The 21,537-nt window shown below is 48.4% G+C and overlaps 2 protein-coding genes across 4 annotated transcripts; both read left to right on the plus strand.

The window, feature by feature from the left end:
• The first annotated feature begins 665 nt into the window (after window positions 1-665).
• On the plus strand, window positions 666-11,579 carry rmp24 (ribonuclease MRP subunit p24). Of its 3 annotated transcripts, none has more exons than XM_084696917.1 (5): window positions 666-752; window positions 4,132-4,154; window positions 4,347-4,555; window positions 9,862-10,052; window positions 10,549-11,579. In XM_084696917.1, the coding sequence occupies exons 1-5, from the start codon at window positions 700-702 to the stop codon at window positions 10,703-10,705; spliced, it is 633 nt and encodes a 210-aa protein (XP_084553043.1). In that variant the 5' UTR covers window positions 666-699; the 3' UTR covers window positions 10,706-11,579. The 3 variants fall into 3 exon arrangements, with proteins under 3 accessions (XP_084553043.1, XP_084553042.1, XP_084553041.1); XM_084696916.1 differs by lacking the exon at window positions 666-752 and adding an exon at window positions 779-1,034; XM_084696915.1 differs by lacking the exon at window positions 666-752 and adding an exon at window positions 3,212-3,321.
• Window positions 11,580-11,643: 64 nt separating this feature from the next.
• rp9 (RP9 pre-mRNA splicing factor) lies at window positions 11,644-19,085 on the plus strand. Its single transcript, XM_084696918.1, has 6 exons — window positions 11,644-12,064; window positions 12,405-12,435; window positions 12,719-12,848; window positions 15,362-15,453; window positions 17,471-17,532; window positions 18,045-19,085. The coding sequence occupies exons 1-6, from the start codon at window positions 11,919-11,921 to the stop codon at window positions 18,241-18,243; spliced, it is 660 nt and encodes a 219-aa protein (XP_084553044.1). The 5' UTR covers window positions 11,644-11,918; the 3' UTR covers window positions 18,244-19,085.
• Window positions 19,086-21,537: the final 2,452 nt, after the last annotated feature.

Genomic DNA, 21,537 nt, shown 5'->3' on the forward strand with positions numbered 1-21,537 from the left:
ATATACTCCTTTCACTGTGATTTATATTTATTTATTTTTACATAGAAAGTGTCAAGTTTGTGAAAAAAGGTTTCAAAAGGTTGAATTTTTTGGGTTGAAAAACACATCATAAATATATAATATTTGTCAGTTCAGGCTTCTCCTGATCAAGGCTATTCGGTATATATACTGACAAATAGCAGTACCAGTGGGGCCTGTTTTCCTGAAATAATATGGAGATGTCTGCTCTTTTCTAGCAAAAGTTACAGAGGGGATAAACCTTATATCAGGCTTTTTCACCTGATATAATGTGTATCCCCACCGCTACATGCAATGGGTCTGTGCCATCATGTGTGTTATTTTCTGTGTTCTTTTGGTCAGAGCAGACATCTCCATTTTATCTCAGGTTATTTATTGTCACCAAAAGAACACAGAAAATAACACACATGATCGCAGTTAGGGGAGGGGATATACACAATTCATGCGTTGCCTTACTGTAAGACAAATAAACGTATTTATGTAGATTAATGAGTTCCTCATCTTAACTATGAAAAATCCTGTCCAGTCTTCCACGTCGTTATTTGTTCCATTTAAGAGGTTGAATTCGAGTGCTGCAGTTAAACTCCGCTGTGCACGCGCGCTCCTGCGGCCAGGGGATACAAATCCTGCACGGGGATAAGTGCCGCGTCACGACACCGGGAGTTGGGATTTGTAGTCAATATGGAGTGGGAGGAAGAGGCGGGACTTTGCAACTCTGTTCCGGTACTGTCGAGGTGGGAAGGCATGCTTGTTTTTTGCTAGTTCTCTGAAGACATAACGATTTCAAATAGATATCAGTCTGAATGCGACCAGATGTGTACTTCTCAATCTTCTGGAGGGCCATCGTTGTCCTCTTTCTGTTAATGACGACGTTTCGACCAAGGAAAGGCTCAAACTAGTTTCACAGGCGTTAGAAAAATGTCTGCTAAAGGCCAAAGCAAGTCGGGATTTTCGTTTTTAGTGCAGGCTTCAAAGTTATATTGCGATCTTTGTCCGGAACAATCTCGATTTTTAATGTAAGTTTGATCTGTTTTGTATCCAATTAAATAGCGGTGTCATGGAAAGCTGTGGTGTTCTGTGTAGTAATTATATGTTGCCGCTAGATGGCAGAACTGTACCAGTTTATAGAGTCTCAACCCAGCTTGGACACGTTAACCACGCTCCTGTCTGTCTGGTTAATACACACTCCTATTCCAGTAGCGGGCAGCTTCCTAAGTGATGTTGGCAGAGTGCGAAAGTGGCCATCTCTGTACCAGTGGGTGAAACTGACAGCTCTTATGGTGTCACTTCCAGTCAGAATCAGCTATTGAATTAATAATAATAATACCGAAACATAGCCCCTGTAATATGCACTTTTGATCATTGATCTATATTCACAATTTGGCTGCGTCGCTTTAGATAAAAGTGCTTGCAAAATTTGGATTTAGGGCTGCTTGATTATGTGGAAGAAGATGCGTGATTTATTTCTGTTTATAAACCCTGTGTTGTTTAGGTTTGAAGGTCAATGCAGTTGATTCCTAAGCAGACAGGCCTATTTAGTGTTAGTGAAGCCTAGTTGTCTGGAGGACAAGTGTAGATGTCATTGTGCAGGTATTAAACACCGACCACATTAAGACTTGAAGCTATTTGCTTTAAACTTGTGTATTGCTCTTAGTCATGAACACCGCGGGTTCTGGTTAATCATGAACACCGCGGGTTCTGGTTTAGTCATGAACACCGCGGGTTCTGGTTTAGTCATGAACACCGTGGGTTCTGGTTTAGTCACGGTGGTTTGTTGCTGTAATGTTGCCAAACCTCGCTGTCGTATACATACGTAGTGATGATTTATGTATTTGCTTTCTCATCCTAAATAGATCCATGTCCCGCTTTGACCAAAAGAGTGATTTGGTTTATAGATTATTTTTTCACAATCAGTTTGTATTTCACACTGGTGTGACCCATGCTTGGTTTGGCTCTGGGAAAAATCTCCCAAATACTCAGGCATGTCTCTACTCTCACCTAGGCCAGGAAATTTGCGGTTTGGAAATGGAAAATCAAGCTGTTATTACAACCTCGGTCAGGGAATGGATGTGTCTATTCTGCATGGCTACTGTTACCCAGTTAAGAGACCCTCCTTGTGTTGCAAGCTTCTCTGATGACGACAGAAAGTGTTGGAGATAGATCTGAAAATCACCAGCTGTCTAGGCCTTGAAATTAGGCTTGGAACGTGCATGAGATCATTTAAGAAATGTTGAAATCCCCCCCCCCTCCCCTAAATATGTGAACATCACCATACATTAACAAAGGACACAATGGTTGGGTAATACTTTACAAAGACAGGTCAAGAATTAACAATCAATTGAAGTGTATAATTTTGTTTAAATGATGGATGATGCCCTCTTGTACTAGGTGTAAAATGAAGTCAAGTTGCCTATCTTTTAATCTCTACGGACAAATGTCTTTTGTATAAAGGATACTAGACTCTGTTGTTGTTCACACTTCATGTCGCAGTTCTGGATTCTAACCGTTATTAGGTCTAACCCCTATTCTAACCGTTATTAGGTCTAACCCCTATTCTAACCGTTATTAGGTCTAACCCCTATTCTAACCGTTATTAGGTCTAACCCCTATTCTAACCGTTATTAGGTCTAACCCCTATTCTAACCGTTATTAGGTCTAACCCCTATTCTAACCGTTATTAGGTCTAACCCCTATTCTAACTGTTATTAGGTCTAACCCCTATTCTAACCGTTATTAGGTCTAACCCCTATTCTAACCATTATTAGGTCTAACCCCTATTCTAAGGAGGAGAATATGTAGCGGGCTGGTCTTGACCTCTTGTCTACAGTGATGGACTGTGTTTATGTTGGAGGGTATAGAGGAGGCAGCAGGCTGGGTGTAGTAGAGGCTGCAGGGTGTAAGGATCAACTATGACAGCGGCGTTAGTCACAGTGTAGACACGTGAACGTGTTTCCTGTAAACCTACTGACGCAGCTGCGCCCGCTATGACAGGCCGCTCCACCGATTGATGAAGGCGAACCGTTGGGGCTGTCAAAGCCCTAAAGAATGCTTTTGGTATCCATGTCTGTCCATCACCCCCTAACCCCTGAAGCATCCGTAGCCTGACGTCTGGTCTATACTATCCTGTCACATGCTTTGCCTATATTGTGACTCAGCTCTAGTGCCAATACCCGGAGTGTTTTTAATCCATCCAGAGTCTTTCAGATTAATGGGGAGATTAAATGACAGTGATTCAGACCGGCGGTGCGTCTTAAAGCACAGACACGACGACCGCCTCTCTACCGAGGGCTTCCCGCCAGGCAGGTGCGTCCATGTGGTGCAGCAAGCGGTAAACAAACCGCTCTCGCCACGACAGCTGTGGGGCGGGTCAGCGGTAAATCCTGTCGTCCTCCCCAGTCCCCCGCCGCCCCCCTCCCCCTGTTGTCGCTTTTATACTCCCGCCACCGCACGTGCAGCCCTGTTAGCCAATATCAGCGTTCATTTTTAGCAGAGCGCGGGCTAATTTTAACGGGACTTAGCAGGGGCTCAGCGTTGTTAGTCCAGGCTTCTCTACCTGTTCCAAAATAAGAAACACAATAGCTGCTGTGAGACCCGTGGTGCAGCTGGAAGATTTCAGAGCGGCTGCCCGCTTTGTTTGTCTTTCCAGTGGAAGTCTGTTTTCCACAGCTGAATGGACCATGTTTGGAGTCTCCTGCTACACATGATCTAGGCCTGTAGAAATCCAGCCCTGCAAATTTGGCCAATGAATGAATGAATGAATGAATGAATGAATATGTAGCCCATCCACAGCAGCAGGCAACTAATTCGTATCATTTAGGACCTGTGAGATGGAGATAGGTGGAGGAGGTTGTGTCTTTGTTAAAAGACTCATTTGATTTGCTCATATGACTTGAACTAAAAGTATGACATGCTTTCAGTTCCAATCTAATAATTCTGGAACATATCATAGATAGACCCTGCATGTTACACAGTTTCATTCCCTTGTGTGAGGTTGTCTTCAGTCATGTCAAAGGTTGGAACATGAAAAGCCTGACATATTCTTAGTCGTCACCCAGAAGAACTTCAGAACTTCAATAACCTGTTCTTATCTTATTTAATTTTTTTACTTTTCAGGCAAAAATGTCAGAATATGTCATGTAAGTTCACACGTACACATTCACAAGTACATGGAAACATTTGTCGCAGTCAAGTCAGTCTTCTCTAATCCTCCTCTCATGTCTCCCCTCTCTCCACATACCCTACCACCTCCCTCCTCTTCTCATCCTTCTCCTCCCATCTCCTCTCTCCTTGCCTCCCCCTTGTCTTCTCTGCCCCCCCCCTCTCTCCAGCTGGGGTAAAGAGGGTTGTACCAAAGGAGCTGTTCTGTTCGTTCTGTTTCCAGTGGCGCCAGCCGGCTAACCACCGCATGAGGCCACGCCCCAGACGGCCTGCGTCGGCGCGGGTCCAGAGCGTGCTGCGCAGGGAGGGGCGGGGCAAACGCCTCAGTATACCCCAGAGGGACCTCCTCCGACGCTACAGGAACGCCCCCTCCTACCTGGTGGGTCACGGGTTCAAACCCCATCCCCAGGGTGTCGTGTGTGTATAAGGAGTGGTTAGATGTTCCACATCGTCTTCCCGTGAGTTGACCACCTCACCGTTGGTTCCAAGCATCGTACTTGGCCAAAATACTTTCCATCCCTGTCTAGATCCACTTTCGGCTATTTTTCACGCTTCGTTGGTCAGTTTTGAAGTGAAGTGTGACAGGAAAGCCCAGGCACTCATAAAAGATGCCATAGCATTCACACTGTTGCACCAAGTCTTTACCACAGGGCTATATTGTTGTGTTGAAACTTCCTGACGCCTGTAAACTGTTTTATGGTGCTGTTAGACAGACTGCTGGTTTAAATGGCCTGTTTCCTGTCTGCTGTGTGTTGATGTTCCTGGCCTAGAGAGTTCTCACATGCTTAAACACCCTCCTCCAACTCCACCCTCCTCTCCCACACCCCCCCCCCTCCCCCAACTCCACCCTCCTCTCCCACCCTGACCCCCCCTCCTACTCCACCCCCCATCCAACACATTCACACATTTCCAATAGCCTCACACACACACACACACACACACACACACATACACACACAATGTGTCTGCCACAGCCAGCTGGGTTAATGACTGTTTAATTTGCTGGGATTGCAAAGACGTGAGTTAGCAGACACAACCCCCCCCCCGCCCCCCCCCCTTGGCTCAAATGTCTGTTTTCATCAGACTGCTGTCTGGGGACAGTGAGGCAGGTCAGGCTTCTGGTTAAACCTTCTAGTCATACTGTTCCCTCTGCACCTAGTGCCTCCTAGCTAGCAGGAGCATCTGGATCACCCAAACTGTGTGTGTGTGTGTGTGTGTCTCCCCTTTATCAATCAGTTTGCTGCCCTGCTTTCAGATGGGGTATATCGATGTACTCTGCAGCCACTGTCTCTCATTCATTCACACACACACACACACACACACACACACACACACACACACACACACACACACACACACAGTATTAGCTGCTCTCATTCACCCTCTGGTCCCTCTGTCCTGGCTGTGGTGATGGGGCCCAGCTGTGGGAGCTGAATGACAACAGGGGCCTGGGGCCAAGGTCACAGGAGGGGGTGATGAAGGGGGGGTGGGGGGTGATGAAAGGGGAAGAGGAAGGTAGATTGGGGCCACAGGGTCTCCCTCCCTGTGCCTTCATCATCCAGGGGGACAGGTTTAGCTTGTTGTGTGTTTAGTTTTGGATAAATGTGTTTTCCAAGTGCGAACACAACATTCTGTTCGACCTCCACGGGAGGTTCCAGACGACGCAGTGACCTGCGTGCTGCTGAGAACGATTACACAGTAAGATGGGTGGAGTTAGTGAATAAAACCATAGATATCCACATCACCGTCTGGTACATCTCGAAACAAGACGGCTGCTTTACAATCCACACTGGTCAGGAGAGACAGGATGTACAGTCCAAGGTTGCACGTGTGTGTGTGTGTGTGTGTGTGTGTGTGTGTGTGTGTGTGTGTGTGTGTGTGTGTGTGTGTGTGTGTGTGTGTGTGTGTGTGTGTGTGTGTGTGTGTGTGTGTGTGTGTGTGTGTGTGTGTGTGTGTGTGTGTGTGTGTGTGTGTGTGTGTGTGTGTGTGTGTGTGTGTGTGTGTGTGTGTGTGTGTGTGTGTGTGTGTGTGAGAGTTGCCGGTTAACAGATCAGGATTGGAGCTAGAGATGAAGCAATTTCAGCTTTAAAAGTTAAGAGTTTCACTTCTGGGCTTCCAAGCATTTGACCTCCTAAGGTGGGTCTGGTCCAGATTCATCCTCTCTGAGAGGAGCAGAAAGGCTACAGCTGTGGCCTAGCCACTTCTCCTTTCACGAGCTCCTCACGTGTCTCTGCTCAGCGGCACAGGATATGATGTCACAGGATTAGGATCAGAAACGATCCAGCGTGGCACGCGGCAGGAACAGAGACGTCTCAGAGGGTCTTGACCTGTTGCTGCTGCTCGTGGTGAGCTCTGACGTGCATGTGCTGTTTATTCGTAGTTGGATTTAGGATTCATGCTGCGTTAAAACCCCTTAAAGTAGTAGAGGGTAACATTACTTCCCTATGACCATCCCCCCCCTCCTCCCTCCTCCTGTCTATCTCTCTCTCTCCCCCTCCCTTTCTCTCCCCCCTCTCTCTCTCTCTGTCTCTCTCTCTGTCTCTCTCTCCCTCCCTCCCTCCCCCCCCCCCTCTGTCAGATGATCCCAGTACCTTAGACAGGTTATCACTTGGCTGAAGAAGCTTTTCTTAGTCTCGGTCATACCAAGATGTCAGCAGTGCGCCCCTGAGTGGGCCGGTGGTAAAGACTGTTCCTGGGTCAGTTACGGTCAGGTCCTTCTCAATCCGCTCACCAGGACCCTGGTTCTGGATTCTGACCCCAGATCAGTCCTCCCCGGTGGTTAGTTTGTGTTTTATCTGTTTCCTGTGCCAGGTGGTTTGAGTGGAAACACTTTGAATAAAAGCATCTGTTAGATAACTTGTAAACAGGGTCTGGTCCGGTCTGTTCTGGTTTGTTCTGGTCTGGTTGGTTTATAATACTGTCAAACAGATACACTACTACCAACGCCACTCTGTTGACTAAACTGGATGCAGTCATAAATAGACATACACTTTTACAAGTGTAACAAAAGTCACATAAATAAACATATGTCTGTGATTGCATCATCCAATTCATAACCCTACCCCACCCTTATCCCACCCCCTTACCCTGCCTAACTACCCCCCCACCCCACCCCACCCCCTCTGATCCCCATCTTCGCATGGTTGTTTACGAGCTGTTTGTGGGGAGATTTTGATGGTGCCTGTCCGGTTGTAAGTTTAGAGCTTGAGGTTATTTACAAAGAGAGACGAGTAAAGCTGTTTGATCTCAGAGAGATTTAGACTGCTGGCATCTCCTCCATGTCTGTGTGTTAGTCCTCCACCTGTGGGCTGAGCTTCATGTTTAGGAGGTGTCTTAGTACGCCTGGTCTCGTCTGCGCCAGTGTCTCGTATCCTCCGGTTTACTGGGTTCCATCGTATTTATACAGAACATATTCAGACCGTGGCGTGTTGTGCTCTGTTGAAGCTCCCCGGCCCGGGGCCGATCTGCGTTCATCAGGCAGACCATGGATCAGCTCACTGGGAGTTCCCCTCCTGTGATCCGCAGTGGAAAATCCATGTGCTCACGCTGCCCTGCAGTCACTCCGGCTGGGTCACTTCTCCTGTGTCCTCCTGTACTGAAGGGCCAGTGCCCTGCTCCTGCCCCAGCCTGCTCCTGCCCCAGCCTGCTCCTGCCCCAGCCTGCTCCTGCCCCAGCCTGATGTGCCCTGCTCCTGCCCCAGCCTGCTCCTGCCCCAGCCTGCTCCTGCCCCAGCCTGCCCTGCCCCAGCCTGATGTGCCCTGCCCTGCCCCAGCCTGCCCTGCCCCAGCCTGATGTGCCCTGCCCTGCCCCAGCCTGCCCTGCCCCAGCCTGATGTGCCCCAGCCTGCTAACCAGGACACCTCTCTACACAGTGTAGGGTTCTGTTCATCTGTTTCTTATCCCAGATTTGTGCGGGTTACTGGGAGTGTGTTTAGTGTGTCTGTGTGTAATGTTTGTGTGAGAGAGTATGTGTCTGTGTTTATAGAGAATGTTGTATGTGTGTGTGCGTGTGAGACTGTGCATGTGTGTGAGAGAGAGAGCGTGTGCGTGTGTGAGAGTACAGTACCAGTGGGAAAATGTGTCCAAACATTTGACTGGTACTGTATGTGTATGTGTGAGAGAGAACATGTGTGTGTGTGTGAGTTGATGAGGCCTGTCAAGGAAGGGATCCATGCCAGCAGTAACCAGGCCACTAACACGTCACTGGAGTGAGTCCACCCCCCCCCCCTCCCCTCCCCCCTGCACACACACACACCCAGCCAGGAGGGGGGGGGGGGGGATCAGCTGTCTGAGTGATGCTTTATAAGGCGGGACACCACAGGGTCGTCTAGTAAACCCTCCCACACAGGCAGAGAGACAGACAGCTGTGTTCGGAGCTGAACACAAGCGTGCAGCCCTCAGAGCCACAAGCAGACATGGCTACCTTCGTCACGGTGAGTGGAGACCGCTGTGGTCACCAGCGCATCACTCCTGGCTGGATGGAATGTTCCTGACGCTGGTTTTAAGATGAGTGTAAAACCGATTGGACGTTGGCTGCAGTAGAACTTGGTTGCGGGTGGAATGTTGCCGTGAACGTCCCGGTGTCGAGTCACGGAATCCAGTCGTGTTTCTCTGCGTCGCTCTGTCCCGCTGTGTGAAAGGGTGATTTGTGTTCTTCTGTTGTTATTATCACTGAGGATTGGAATGTGCTTATTCAGGAATATTGTTTTCATCTCAAGTCAGGAAATAATTAGTCACGGTTTTTGTTGCTGACCTTTGTTGCGTCATATACTTCTGGGGGTGTGCGTGAGAGTGTGAGTGCGAATGTGTCTGAAAGTCTTTGTGTGTGTGAGTGTGTGTGAAACAGAAGCACGTTATATTTGGGTGAGCCTTATGACTGTGGAAGCGTTGTTAATAGTCTCCTAGAACCTCTTAAAACTGCCACACGTCCCTCGATCCCCCCCACCCCCCCTCCCTCCCTGAGGGGCACAGCAGGGTGCCAGAGACTGGTATCAGATACCAGCGTTATCTTGAATCATGGAAACCCATCCCTGCCAGTACTGCAGGCGCTGCTTGCAGGATCGCCATATACAGACTCCTCCTGGAAATATCCCTCTGCACGTAGGCCACAAGCATTTCTGTGTGCGCGCGAGAGGCGAGGCGTTCCAGAGATTCAGAAGGCTGCTTAACAATCTGTGGTGTTGCGGGGCCATGCGAGGCGCGCTCCTAAGTGCACCACCTGACCTTGGCTCTTGCGGTCGGTGGTTCTCGTCGCGAGGCGAGTAGGGCCGGTCCTCGGGGAGGGAGAGAGGCTCCTGCGTCATCCAGGCCATACCAGCCGGATCGTTCACCTCCTCCTTCACCTCCTCCTTCACCACCGGGGCCGCCTGTTGGTGGCAGAGATCAATAGAACGACCCAGGCCGCCCTTACTGTGTCCCTGAGACACATGCAAACCCTAAGCTACCCACACACACACACACATCTAGAGGAAAGACAGATGAAGAAAATAAATAAGATCAACATAGTTGTGGTGAAATTTAACCTGGTCTGGGAAGAGCCAGAAGTTTCAGTCAGGACTTCTTCGGTTCCAGTATCTTAGAAACTGCATAAATTCGACCCCTGAAAAATCAATGAAAAGAAACACAAACATACAAACAAACAAAAAAAACCCTGTTTTGCTTTGTCCCTCTGTGCTTGCCTTACTAGATGGCTACCTGCCACACCTGCAACAAGACCTCCAAGTACAGTGGAGTGAACCGGGACATGCTGGCCAGCGTATCCAGGAGCCACACACCGGGCAGTGCAGCCAAACGCAAAACTCCCCAGTCCAGCAACAGATCAAACATGGCCACTCCCAAATCTGTGTCTAAGGACAAGACCCCGAGCAGCACGCCCAGGTAAACCTCACCACCCCTACAGCTCTCTGTTATCTTCATTCATTTCTTATTTTTAGATATATTTGGGCCGTTTTTCATGGTTTATTGGAACTGAGAGACAGACAGAGACATGCAGCAGAGGGCCAGGGTCGTATTCGAACCCGGGCCCGCAGTGGCGAGGCCTCAGCCGACATGGTGTGCACACTTATCCGGCGAGCTAGCGGGGCTTGTTACCTTTTTGCCTCGTATTATCTTCTCGGCCCGCAACTGTGTCCTCGGGAGAGAACCCAGCTCTAAGTATACAATATGTCACACCTCATATAAATAGTTACATCTCCCCACAGGCTAGTTTCAACTTCTGCCAACCCTTCAAAATCTCACGTTACTTAATTTCCCCCCTCCTTCTCTACTTCCCTTCTGCTCTCTGCCTTCCTCTCCTTCTCTCTCCCTTCCTTTCTTCTCCTTTCCCCATCTCTCCTCCTCTCTCCCCTCCTCTCCCCTCTCTTCTTCTCTCCAGGTCTAACTCCACTGCCTCCTCCTCCTCCACCCCGGCCTCCAAGCCCTCCAGCACCAAGAAGTCTGTCTTCTCTCGCCTCAGGAAGTTCCTGCTGCTGGATGACAGCCAGAAGAAGAAGACTAAAGGCGGCCTGAAAGACTTCCTGTCTTCCCTCTGATTGGCCACCCAAGCGATCATCCGTTTTACCAACAAACTGTTGCTTAGTGCCGACGGTAAAAGCCTGCTTCCCCCTCCCACCTAGCCCCTGGAGTGCCGCAGGTCTGCAGGGCGGGGTTGAAGGGGTCCGGAGGGGCCGCTCAGTCTGTAGAGCCGTGGGAGGGTGTCTGTGGAGCCTCACTGCCCCTTTTGTAGGGCGGGAAAACTACAAGAAGCTGAGCTCTTCTTCTGTGGTGTGATGACACAAGCCAAATAACTGCCAAGACAGTGGTTTGAGAGGGTTGTGTTTTGTTGAAAATGTAAAAAAAAATGAATACATTTACACAAGGATAAATATGGATGGGCAGTTCATTAAGAGCATTTAAATTTGACTTAATATGTTGGTTGACCCATCTAAATGTTCTTGCTGTAGTGGCCTTCTCTAGTGTCTCATAAGAAGTCAGTGGACCATTAGGGCTCAAACATGTGTTCGCCGCTATCTAAACATCACTAGGTCACATTTTCTTTTCCTACTTGTTTTTTTACAGTTTTTTGTACATACAACTAAATGTTTGACATTTTGTAAAATGGTGCATATGCAATAGTTATTACTTTGAAAATATTTTTTTGCGATGCCTTTACTGTTTACATTGCTAATTTTACTTGACTGTAAAACAAGATTTATTGACAACGCAATATTCTTTTAGCTGCGATTGCCCCAACAAATGTCATGATTCATTTAGTACCAGACAGTTCTGTTTGGGTGTTTTGGAGTCATACTATAATCTCATGTGTAGGTGCATTCATCATTTCACGGCAATCCTGAAATACCTTACATTTGTTTTCCTACATGACTTGTTTTTCTGAAATAAAACTTTTCAGATGTATGAACTGTATGTGGTGTGGTTTATTTGTGTTTTAACAAAAGAAAAAACATTCAATTCAAATAGTCTTATTTTGATTGTAAACCCTTTTAGCAATTGTAAAAAGAGTGGCACGCATTTAATTAGGGAAAACGTTACACTCCAACTGCATTTACTCTGTTTGACCTGTAGGCGGCGCTGAAGTTTAACCTACACATGAAAGCACAGGAAGTCTTGCTGAGAACGAGGAAATGGGATAGTTGAGCAGGGAACGAATGTAGGATTCTTGTCAAAGAATTGCGATTAAATAGACTTTGAACATTTTTTCAAAGTGTGTTCATGTATAGTTGATCAATATTCCTTGGTGTTCAAATGTCGGACAGAAAGCGATCAAGAGATCACGATGAGAGAGTAGACCGCAAAAAGCACAAGGACTCAAAACACGATGTAGAAAAACTAAAGAAACAAGCCAAAAAACTAAACCAAGAAGTACAGAAACTCAAGCACGTGGAGACATTGTAAGTAGCTGTATACAATGTAGTGTAATGTCTGATAAAATCAGCTAATGATCCTTAATTACGTGTGTATGAGCTTGCTAGTCATCTTCCTTCGGCGTGTTACCGCTGGTAAAATATTCACAAGCTATGCTAGCTACTACTTGCCCGTAGGTAAATGTAGTTAGCTGTAACTCGTTAGCTAACGTAGCTCTGCCAGGAATGTTTGTTTCCGGTGTAGATAGTCTACCGTAGTTGTCCAAGTATGTTAAATATTGGCAGCAAATGAATCCCCTTGACCCTAAGGATTTTTAAAAGTTGGAACATACTGAGTCTCAGAACCTATTATTTCCCTGTCCTCTAGTTATGAGAGACCGCCACCTGGACTCATAAAGGTAAATTTATAAATTATTTGCCGCTATATAGCTTAAACGAATACATATACCCAGCATAAATGACTCCGCATATACAGAGGCTATACCACGTAGCTAACATCAGGCTTGGAAACCAGCTCCAGATAAGTGATACGCATTTCAAATAAAATACCGCTCTTAAGTCCCCCTCTTCCTGCGGTTTAGTACAGGACACCACCTCGTAGCATTAGTGTTTGTAGCACTATACTGTGGCAATAGAGAGCGTGCGTCTCCTCGAAGCTCACAGCTCACTCGCTGTCTGTAGGAGGAGGAGGACAAACCGGAAGACTGCATCCCTGCCGATCCAGGAAATGAGGACGCCAGGGATTTCCTGGCACATGCGCCCACCAAGGGGCTGTGGATGCCTCTTGGGAAGGAGGTGAAGGTGATGCAATGTGAGTGTTGGGACACACACACACACACACACACACCTCAAAGTGCAAGAGTGTACCTGTGGAAAAATCAAGTAACAATATATTTTGCGGCATGTATAATAATTATAAGACAGTTACAACAAACCAACAAGAGCAACAACTCTCTCAATAAGAGTCATTGTGATCCTGGAGGAAACTAAAATCAGGTCCAGCCAATCATTCCTCAGTGCCGTTGTACTCCCGGATCAAGTGTGTCTTGAGACTTTTCTTGAAGATGGGGAGACAGTCTGTGTCTCTAATGGAGGTGGGGAGGTGATTCCACCATTGGGGGGCCAGACAGGAGAAGAGCTTGTGTTGGGACCGGGCGGTCTTGAGAGGTGGGACCACCAGACGGTTGTCAGAAGAAGACCGTAGGTGGCGGGTGGGGGTGTAAGGCTGGAGGAGAGACTTGATGTAAGGTCAGTACCAGGGAATCTTGAATCTGATACGGGCCATGATGGGAAGCCAGTGGAGGGAGATGAGGAGCGGGGTAACATGGGAGCGTCTGGGTAGATTGAAGACCAGGCGGGCTGCTGCGTTCTGAATCCTCTGGAGAGGGCGGGTTGCGCATGCTGGGAGTGCGGTTGCAGTAGTCCAACTTGGAGGGGACAAGTGCTTGGACTAGCAGCTGGGTGGAGTGCTCAGCCAGGTATATCCTGGTCTTCTGGATGTTTTAGAAGGTGAATCTACACGACCGGGGGACCGCAGCAATGTGGGCTGTGAGGGAGAGCTCGTCATCCATGGTCACCCCGAGGTTCCTGGCAGAGGATGAAGGGGTCACTGTTGCAGATCCCAGGGGGATTGAGATGGAGGGTTTGACCGGGATGATGAGAAGTTCTGTTTTGGCGAGGTTCAGCTGGAAGTGGAGCTTGGTCATCCAGGCGGAGATGTCTGTGAGGCAGGCCTCAATCCTAGCTGAGAATCCCGGATCAGTTGGGGGGAACGACAGGTACAGCTGCGTGTCGTCAGCGTAGCAGTGGTAGTAGAAGCCATGGGAGGTGATGATTGGTCCAAGTGAGGTGGTGTACAGAGAGAAGAAGGCCTGACACTTTGCCTCCCCAGGAGACCTGGTAAGATCTTCCTGACAGGTACGATGAGATCCACTGGAGTGCAGTGCCAGTGATGCCCATTTCTGGCGAGCAGGATCTGATGGTTAACCGTATCAAACGCTGCAGAAAGGTCTAGCAGAATGATGACGGATGACCTCGAAGCTGCTCTGGCAGACTGGAGGATATAACCGAGTGTCTGACTGTCAGTCAGAGATTGCAGGTGAGCCTGGGTTTAGACTGATTCTCAAAGAGAATCTTCAGCGGTTCTTTCTCTAAGCACTATTTGTATGTAGCTTTGGATCATATTGAAAATGACTAACTTTAAATATGGGTACAGCTGTCTGCTTATCAGAATAGGTTTTGGTGCACTAGCATGACCAGTCCAGCAGGGGGCACTGTAGCCTATCAAAAGACATGAAGGAAAGGAAGAGAGGGTGCAATCGTTTAAATAGCAGGTGCATCCAATGTCCATACTACCAGTGTGGTTCGGGCACAAATAACTTGGAGCCTGGCAAGATGCATTCTTGCGTGGTCACGGTCTGCCAAGGTTATATATTGTGTGTGTGTGTGTGTGTGTGTACACACACCACAGGAAGTAGCCTGCAAAGGATCCTTCTTCCTGTCTCACTCTGTTAGATCTGCTTTGAGGGAGAGAGGACCTGGTGGGGGGGGGGGGGGGGGGGAGGGGGGGCTGGAGGGAATCATGGAGCTGGTGTAATGAGAGGAAGATGAACTTCTGTTCTTCTGCCCAGGATAGAACAAAGAACCCCATTATCATCTCTGTTTAATTCAGCCGTCCCACTCGTAATGATGGTATGAGGGTTAGAACCCATAGCACGCACACACACGCTTCATAACCCATTTGTTCCATATAGAAATTTGCATATGTTATTTGTTCCATGAATTTGCACCAAGTTATGGTTTGTCGCTAGTGTTTGAATGTGTTTTATTTTGCCTAGATGGGTTCAAAAAGCGTGTCTTTATAGGTTAAAGAGACAGAAATGAAATGCTGTATATATTTTGTGGGTTTACCTATGTAATATGATGTACTCCAAGCTCCTTAGCTGGGCTACTTGATGAAGTCTGTTCAAGTCTAGTACATCCAGATGGAAGAATATTGCACTTGACGAACTTCTGATGAGTCCTACAAGGTTTGAGTGTTAGGGGGAGAGGGAAGATATTTCCACACAGACCATAACTTGACTCCAAATGAATAACATTTACATTTAGCAGACGCTCTTATCCAGAGCGACTTACAGTAAGTACAGGGACATTCTCCCGAGGCAAGTAGGGTGAAATGCCTTGCCCAAGGACACAACGTCATTTGGTGTGGCCGGGAATCGAACTGGCGACCTTCAGATTACTAGCCCATTTCCCTAACCACTCAGCCACCTGAACATGTAATGGAAGTCATTGTTCTGACCTGAGAATGATTGTCTTGTCCAGGTTGGCGGTGCAAGCGTTACGGCCACAGGACGGGTGACAAGGAGTGTCCCTTCTTCATCAAAGGCAACCAGAAACTGGAGCAGTTCAGAGTGGTGCGTCTCTCCCAGAACCTCCATGCCGCTGCAGTGATTATCATAAGTGCAAATGGATCATATTTTCATACTTTGCATTGTCAATGAGAGCGGATCTGCAAAGTGCTGACGGGGCAACAAAACAGCTTTGAAACATTTTAACAGTCGGATGTGTGTTTCTGTGTGTGTGTGTCTGTGAGAAAGAATTCATTACCGAGGACATAGCAGACCTTGTTATGTGCAGTACTGGATGTTGTGTTTTGAGGCGCTTTCGCTAGCGGATCACAGCCTGGAACCTGGCCTGAGTTTCAGTAAAAAATCATATATCAAAGCTGTTATACGTTTGGGTCAGGGGAATATTTCTATCAACAACTGTGTGTGTGGTTGGACGGAGGTGTGGGGGGTGTGGTTAACTGTGTGTGTGGTTGGACGGAGGTGTGGGGGGTGTGGTTAACTGTGTGTGTGGTTGGACGGAGGTGTGGGGGGTGTGGTTAACTGTGTGTGTGGTTGGACGGAGGTGTGGGTGGTGTGGTTAACTGTGTGTGTGGTTGGACGGAGGTGTGGGGGGTGTGGTTAACTGTGTGTGTGGTTGGACGGAGGTGTGGGGGGTGTGGTTAACTGTGTGTGTGGTTGGACGGAGGTGTGGGTGGTGTGGTTAACTGTGTGTGTGGTTGGACGGAGGTGTGGGGGGTGTGGTTAACTGTGTGTGTGGTTGGACGGAGGTGTGGGGGGTGTGGTTAACTGTGTGTGTGGTTGGACGGAGGTGTGGGGGGTGTGGTTAACTGTGTGTGTGGTTGGACGGAGGTGTGGGGGGTGTGGTTAACTGTGTGTGTGGTTGGACGGAGGTGTGGGGGGTGTGGTTAACTGTGTGTGTGGTTGGACGGAGGTGTGGGGGGTGTGGTTAACTGTGTGTGTGGTTGGACGGAGGTGTGGGGGGTGTGGTTAACTGTGTGTGTGGTTGGACGGAGGTGTGGGGGGTGTGGTTAACTGTGTGTGTGGTTGGACGGAGGTGTGGGTGGTGTGGTTAACTGTGTGTGTGGTTGGACGGAGGTGTGGGGGGTGTGGTTAACTGTGTGTGTGGTTGGACGGAGGTGTGGGGGGTGTGGTTAACTGTGTGTGTGGTTGGACGGAGGTGTGGGTGGTGTGGTTAACTGTGTGTGTGGTTGGACGGAGGTGTGGGGGGTGTGGTTAACTGTGTGTGTGGTTGGACGGAGGTGTGGGGGGTGTGGTTAACTGTGTGTGTGGTTGGACGGAGGTGTGGGGGGTGTGGTTAACTGTGTGTGTGGTTGGACGGAGGTGTGGGGGGTGTGGTTAACTGTGTGTGTGGTTGGACGGAGGTGTGGGGGGTGTGGTTAACTGTGTGTGTGGTTGGACGGAGGTGTGGGTGGTGTGGTTAACTGTGTGTGTGGTTGGACGGAGGTGTGGGTGGTGTGGTTAACTGTGTGTGTGGTTGGACGGAGGTGTGGGTGGTGTGGTTAACTGTGTGTGTGGTTGGACGGAGGTGTGGGGGGTGTGGTTAACTGTGTGTGTGGTTGGACGGAGGTGTGGGGGGTGTGGTTAACTGTGTGTGTGGTTGGACGGAGGTGTGGGTGGTGTGGTTAACTGTGTGTGTGGTTGGACGGAGGTGTGGGTGGTGTGGTTAACTGTGTGTGTGGTTGGACGGAGGTGTGGGTGGTGTGGTTAACTGTGTGTGTGGTTGGACGGAGGTGTGGGGGGTGTGGTTAACTGTGTGTGTGGTTGGACGGAGGTGTGGGTGGTGTGGTTAACTGTGTGTGTGGTTGGACGGAGGTGTGGGGGGTGTGGTTAACTGTGTGTGTGGTTGGACGGAGGTGTGGGTGGTGTGGTTAACTGTGTGTGTGGTTGGACGGAGGTGTGGGGGGTGTGGTTAACTGTGTGTGTGGTTGGACGGAGGTGTGGGGGGTGTGGTTAACTGTGTGTGTGGTTGGACGGAGGTGTGGGGGGTGTGGTTAACTGTGTGTGTGGTTGGACGGAGGTGTGGGGGGTGTGGTTCCTGTCCTGACCCTCCTCTCTCCTGCAGGCTCACGAAGACCCCATGTATGAGTTGATCAGGGAGAACAAGAGGAACGAGAAGGAGAGCAGGTAAGCTGGAGACGCTGCTGATGAGTACAAACCTTCTGCACCACACATCCTCTTACGGGTGTGTGAGAAAGAACACACACACACTAGCTCACACGCACACACACACACACACGCGCTACCTCAGACATGCACAGACACACGCACACACACATACTTTCTCACATTGATTACTAGTTTACTTTTGGAAAGCGATGCGATGGGAATGAGATCTTCTATTTTTCAGACAGGTAGAAAATATGTCTAAGAATAACATGGAGGGTCTTTTTAATCTGAACTGAGATGTTCCCCAGTTGGAAATAACACAAAAACATCTTCCTGTCCACCCAGAAGACTGTGTTAATGTCTGCAGTCTAGACCTCGTTAGTGTCTCCTCTTTGAGCCCCTGAGTCCGCAGGTCACTGTCAGACCTACTGATCTCTCTGTCCACAGGTCCCCTCTACAAGATACCCTCCCTCCCTTTACGAGAGACCCTCAACTCAACTTCTCACCCTCTGTCTTCCTCCCCCCTCCAGGATCCAGCAGCTTCGCCAGCTCCTCCAGGACTCCACCTCTTCCTCCGACTCAGACAGCTCCTCCTCTTCCTCAGACGGCCGGCGCCACAACAGCAGCAAGAAGAGGAAGAAGGGAAAGGAGAAGAAGAAGAAGGAAAAGAAGAAGAAGAGGAAGGGAAAGAGGAAACACAAGTCCTCCAAGACCAGCGACTCTGATTGAGCAACATCTGTGAGGGGAAAACTCCTCTGATTGGTCGGCTGTCCGACTGTGAAGTTGCTAATGTAGCGGGAGGGTGTATCATGTGAACTACTAGTAGTTAAGTGAACTACAATGTCCGTACTAGTAGTTAAGTGAACTACCATGTCCGTACTAGTAGTTAAGTGAACTACCATGTCCGTACTAGTAGTTAAGTGAACTACCATGTCCGTACTAGTAGTTAAGTGAACTACCATGTCCGTACTAGTAGTTAAGTGAACTACCATGACCGTACTAGTTTGAATTGCCAAGTCTAGAGGAATCCCTCTGCCTTCTCACCATAGGACTGTCATCATTAATGCATGACTAGACCCATTTCTTATATATTCTTTAAGGTGACGTGGTCTTTAAGAAACCCACCCAAACCCTCCTTAGCTAAATGGCATAGAGCTCATGACGACATGTGCCTTCATACTCCAAAAATGTGTGTGTATAATTCTGACCTCCCTGGCGTTACCTGCATGGCTGATGCAAGGCATTCTGGGTAGAGTAAAGCAGCAGTTTGTTTTGTGCCTGATAGCAGAGATGAACTGGATAGCCAACTGAAAGGATGACATGCGATGAAGCGCAGAGTCATTAAGAGATTGTTTTTTTCCGCCATGCTCTGCCAATTCCACCAACCTCACCCATCAATTTGCTGAATATCAAATGGCTTGATTGTAGGCTTGTTTAAAATGTGTGGGGGGAGGGAGTCAGCCAATCTTGGAGCATTTAAGTGTTGCCTGTTTTTTTCCAGTGGAGGTTGAATGTTTGACTGCTTATGACTGTACATAAATATTTTGAATAAATTGCGGTTGGAATTTGCATTTTTAGTTGTTGTTTTTTTTCATCCCAAACCAGAGGGAAGGTAGAATGTACTGGAACGTGATCCCTGTTGCCAAGGATAAAATTATTAAACTCTAGGCAGCCAATGAAGGCGGACTGCTTTCAGTTAGTTATGTATTCTGCGGTTGGAGGGCCACTAACGAATACAAGCCCTTCAACAAGCCCCAGTAGTTTGCTGCGACTGTACGGTAATCCCGCACTAACCTCGCATCCCTGCCCGTTTCTTTTGAAGTTCCACCTACCTACCCTTGCGCATTTGAGCGAAAAGTGGCGCTCCTGCGTCTCTCGGTTGAACAACACTCTGTGGTAAACAACCTGAACGTCGGGTTCCACGATCCGCTTAACCAGCAGAGAGAATTAACTTCACTCTCCTCTGTATCTCTCTCTCACACACACACACACACACACACACACACACACCCTGCAGGCCACATCAAAGCCCCCCGCGGTCCATCTTTAATGAGTGGTTCATTTAAACAGGCTGCAGTCACGACCAAGGGAGCGCACCAGAAACTGCTCTCCCCCGCTAATGACCTTGATAAGAGAACCGTTAAAACGGCTGGCCTTGAGGGCGGGAAACATGCGTGAATGTTGATTAATGTCCTCGTCTTCTTGTATGTGCTTGAGCCCGACCTGTGTTTGTGTGCGCGCGCGCAACTTCCAGCCCTCGATCACGACCGCGTCTGTTAAGAGTATCCTAGTAACCAAGAGCGTCATTCTGTTCCTCTTCTCCCCCATAGCGCTGTCCTTTCCATGGCAACCCTCCTTGTGTCTGCTTTGGCTAAAGGCCCCAGATGCATCAGCAATGTACGCATACCTCCGAGGAGAGAGATTTACCTCATATCCACCGCTGAGAAGGTTATTTGGCGTGTACCCACTTACAATAGTGAGAGATATAAATGTTGTCAGAGCAAGCCAGCCTTGTCTAATGATCATCTTTCCCAGTGATATGTTGTGTGCAAATGTATTTTCGACGGCGGAGAGTAATGAACTTCACCACGTCCTATCATAAGTAGTAGGCCTACAATATCACGAGCGCTCTCACTCACCGCGGGGGGTTTCTTTTATGGACGCACGCACGCACCTACCAAGAAGCTACCTCTGACACCACTGCCGATGTGTAAACCAACCAGTAGCCTACATCTGCTAATCCTCTCTCTCTGTCTCTCTATCTCTCTCACACATTCTCTTTTGACAGTGCATACACTGACAAACTTTACAGATGAGCTCATTTGTCCCTCTCACTCACTTTATGATTGTGATTAGGGATCACTGTTCTGATGGACCTGACCCTGGCTTATGCACAAGGCGTCGTCTTTGCAGCATGAGGGGTCGTTTTCCAGCACGTGGCTTTACTTTACTTCATTCCGGAAATTCTTGAAGGTCTTATAAAGAGATTACCCTGCCAGTGATGTCTCCAGGTCGTAGCAGATGGACTGTAGTTAGCCGGCAGTAGGCAGCCAGCAAGATGGTTTAGTGTTAGGACCACAACTCAGGCTTCTATCTAACACACACGCACGACTCGACGGAAAGCTTTGCAAAACTCAATAATGATCAATAATGATGACTTTATGGAACACAGTCAGTGTGTGTGTGTTCGTTTGTGAGAGAGAGATTTTATATCAGTGCGAGTGTGTGCAAGTGAGAGTTTATCTTTGTGTGTGTGTGAGAGTTTGTCCGTGTGTGTGAGTGTGTGTGTGTGTGTGTGTGTACAGGCAGTGCTATTGTGTTTCAGGAGAGATGGAGGGACACACAGTCCTTGTATTAATCCACCCTGCTGCTCCACAGGCTGGCCTGGGTCTGGCCCTCACATCACTCAGTCTCTCCCTCCTATGTCTCTCTCTCTCTCTCTCTCTCTCTCTCTCTCTCTCTCTCTCTCTCTCTCTCTCTCTCTGTGGTACTCTCTCTTTGTTACTCTCTCTCTCTCTGTTTCTCTTTTTGTTTCTCTCTCTGTGTGTTACTCTCTGTTTGTCTCGCTTTCTCTGTTTGTTACTATGTGTCTCTCTCTGTTTCTCTCTATTTCTCTGTGTGTGTTACTCTCTCTCTGTCTCTTTCTCCCTCTCTCTTGCTCTAACCCTAGTCCTCTCCCTCATTCTGTTTGCCTGTCTCTCCCTCCCTCTCTTGTTCTTTCCTCTCTCTCTCTCTCTCTCTCTCTCTCTCTCTCTCTCTCTCTCTCTCTCTCTCTCGCTTGTTCTCTCTCTCCTCTCCATTGCCCTCTCTCTGTTTATCTCTTAATCCTCCCTTCTTTCTTGCTTGCTTGTCTCTCCATGTATCTTATCTCTCTGCCTCTAGCTGGTTTGTGAGCGCACCAGTGTGGGTATTTAGCAGGATGGGATGTGGGCATTTTATCTCAGTTTTGTAGATTGAACTGTCCAAGAATACTGTGCTATGCAATCTCTCCTTAATCACCTCGCCAAGAGCAATAAACAACAT

This window comes from Hypomesus nipponensis, chromosome 4 (genome assembly GCF_054491055.1).
Source record: "Hypomesus nipponensis isolate SF chromosome 4, ASM5449105v1, whole genome shotgun sequence".
Classification (NCBI taxonomy): Eukaryota; Metazoa; Chordata; class Actinopteri; order Osmeriformes; family Osmeridae; genus Hypomesus; species Hypomesus nipponensis.

Excerpts from the sequence above, each read along its gene's own strand:
- rmp24 (XM_084696916.1), top strand. The coding sequence starts at position 937 with ATGTCTGCTAAAGGCCAAAGCAAGTCGGGATTTTCGTTTTTAGTGCAG. Across the intron at positions 1,035-4,131 it reads GAACAATCTCGATTTTTAAT|GCAAAAATGTCAGAATATGT; the intron begins GTAAGTTTGATC and ends TTTACTTTTCAG. Across the intron at positions 4,155-4,346 it reads AAAATGTCAGAATATGTCAT|CTGGGGTAAAGAGGGTTGTA; the intron begins GTAAGTTCACAC and ends CCCTCTCTCCAG.
- rp9 (XM_084696918.1), top strand. The coding sequence starts at position 11,919 with ATGTCGGACAGAAAGCGATCAAGAGATCACGATGAGAGAGTAGACCGC. Across the intron at positions 12,436-12,718 it reads CGCCACCTGGACTCATAAAG|GAGGAGGAGGACAAACCGGA; the intron begins GTAAATTTATAA and ends CGCTGTCTGTAG. Across the intron at positions 15,454-17,470 it reads AACTGGAGCAGTTCAGAGTG|GCTCACGAAGACCCCATGTA; the intron begins GTGCGTCTCTCC and ends TCTCTCCTGCAG.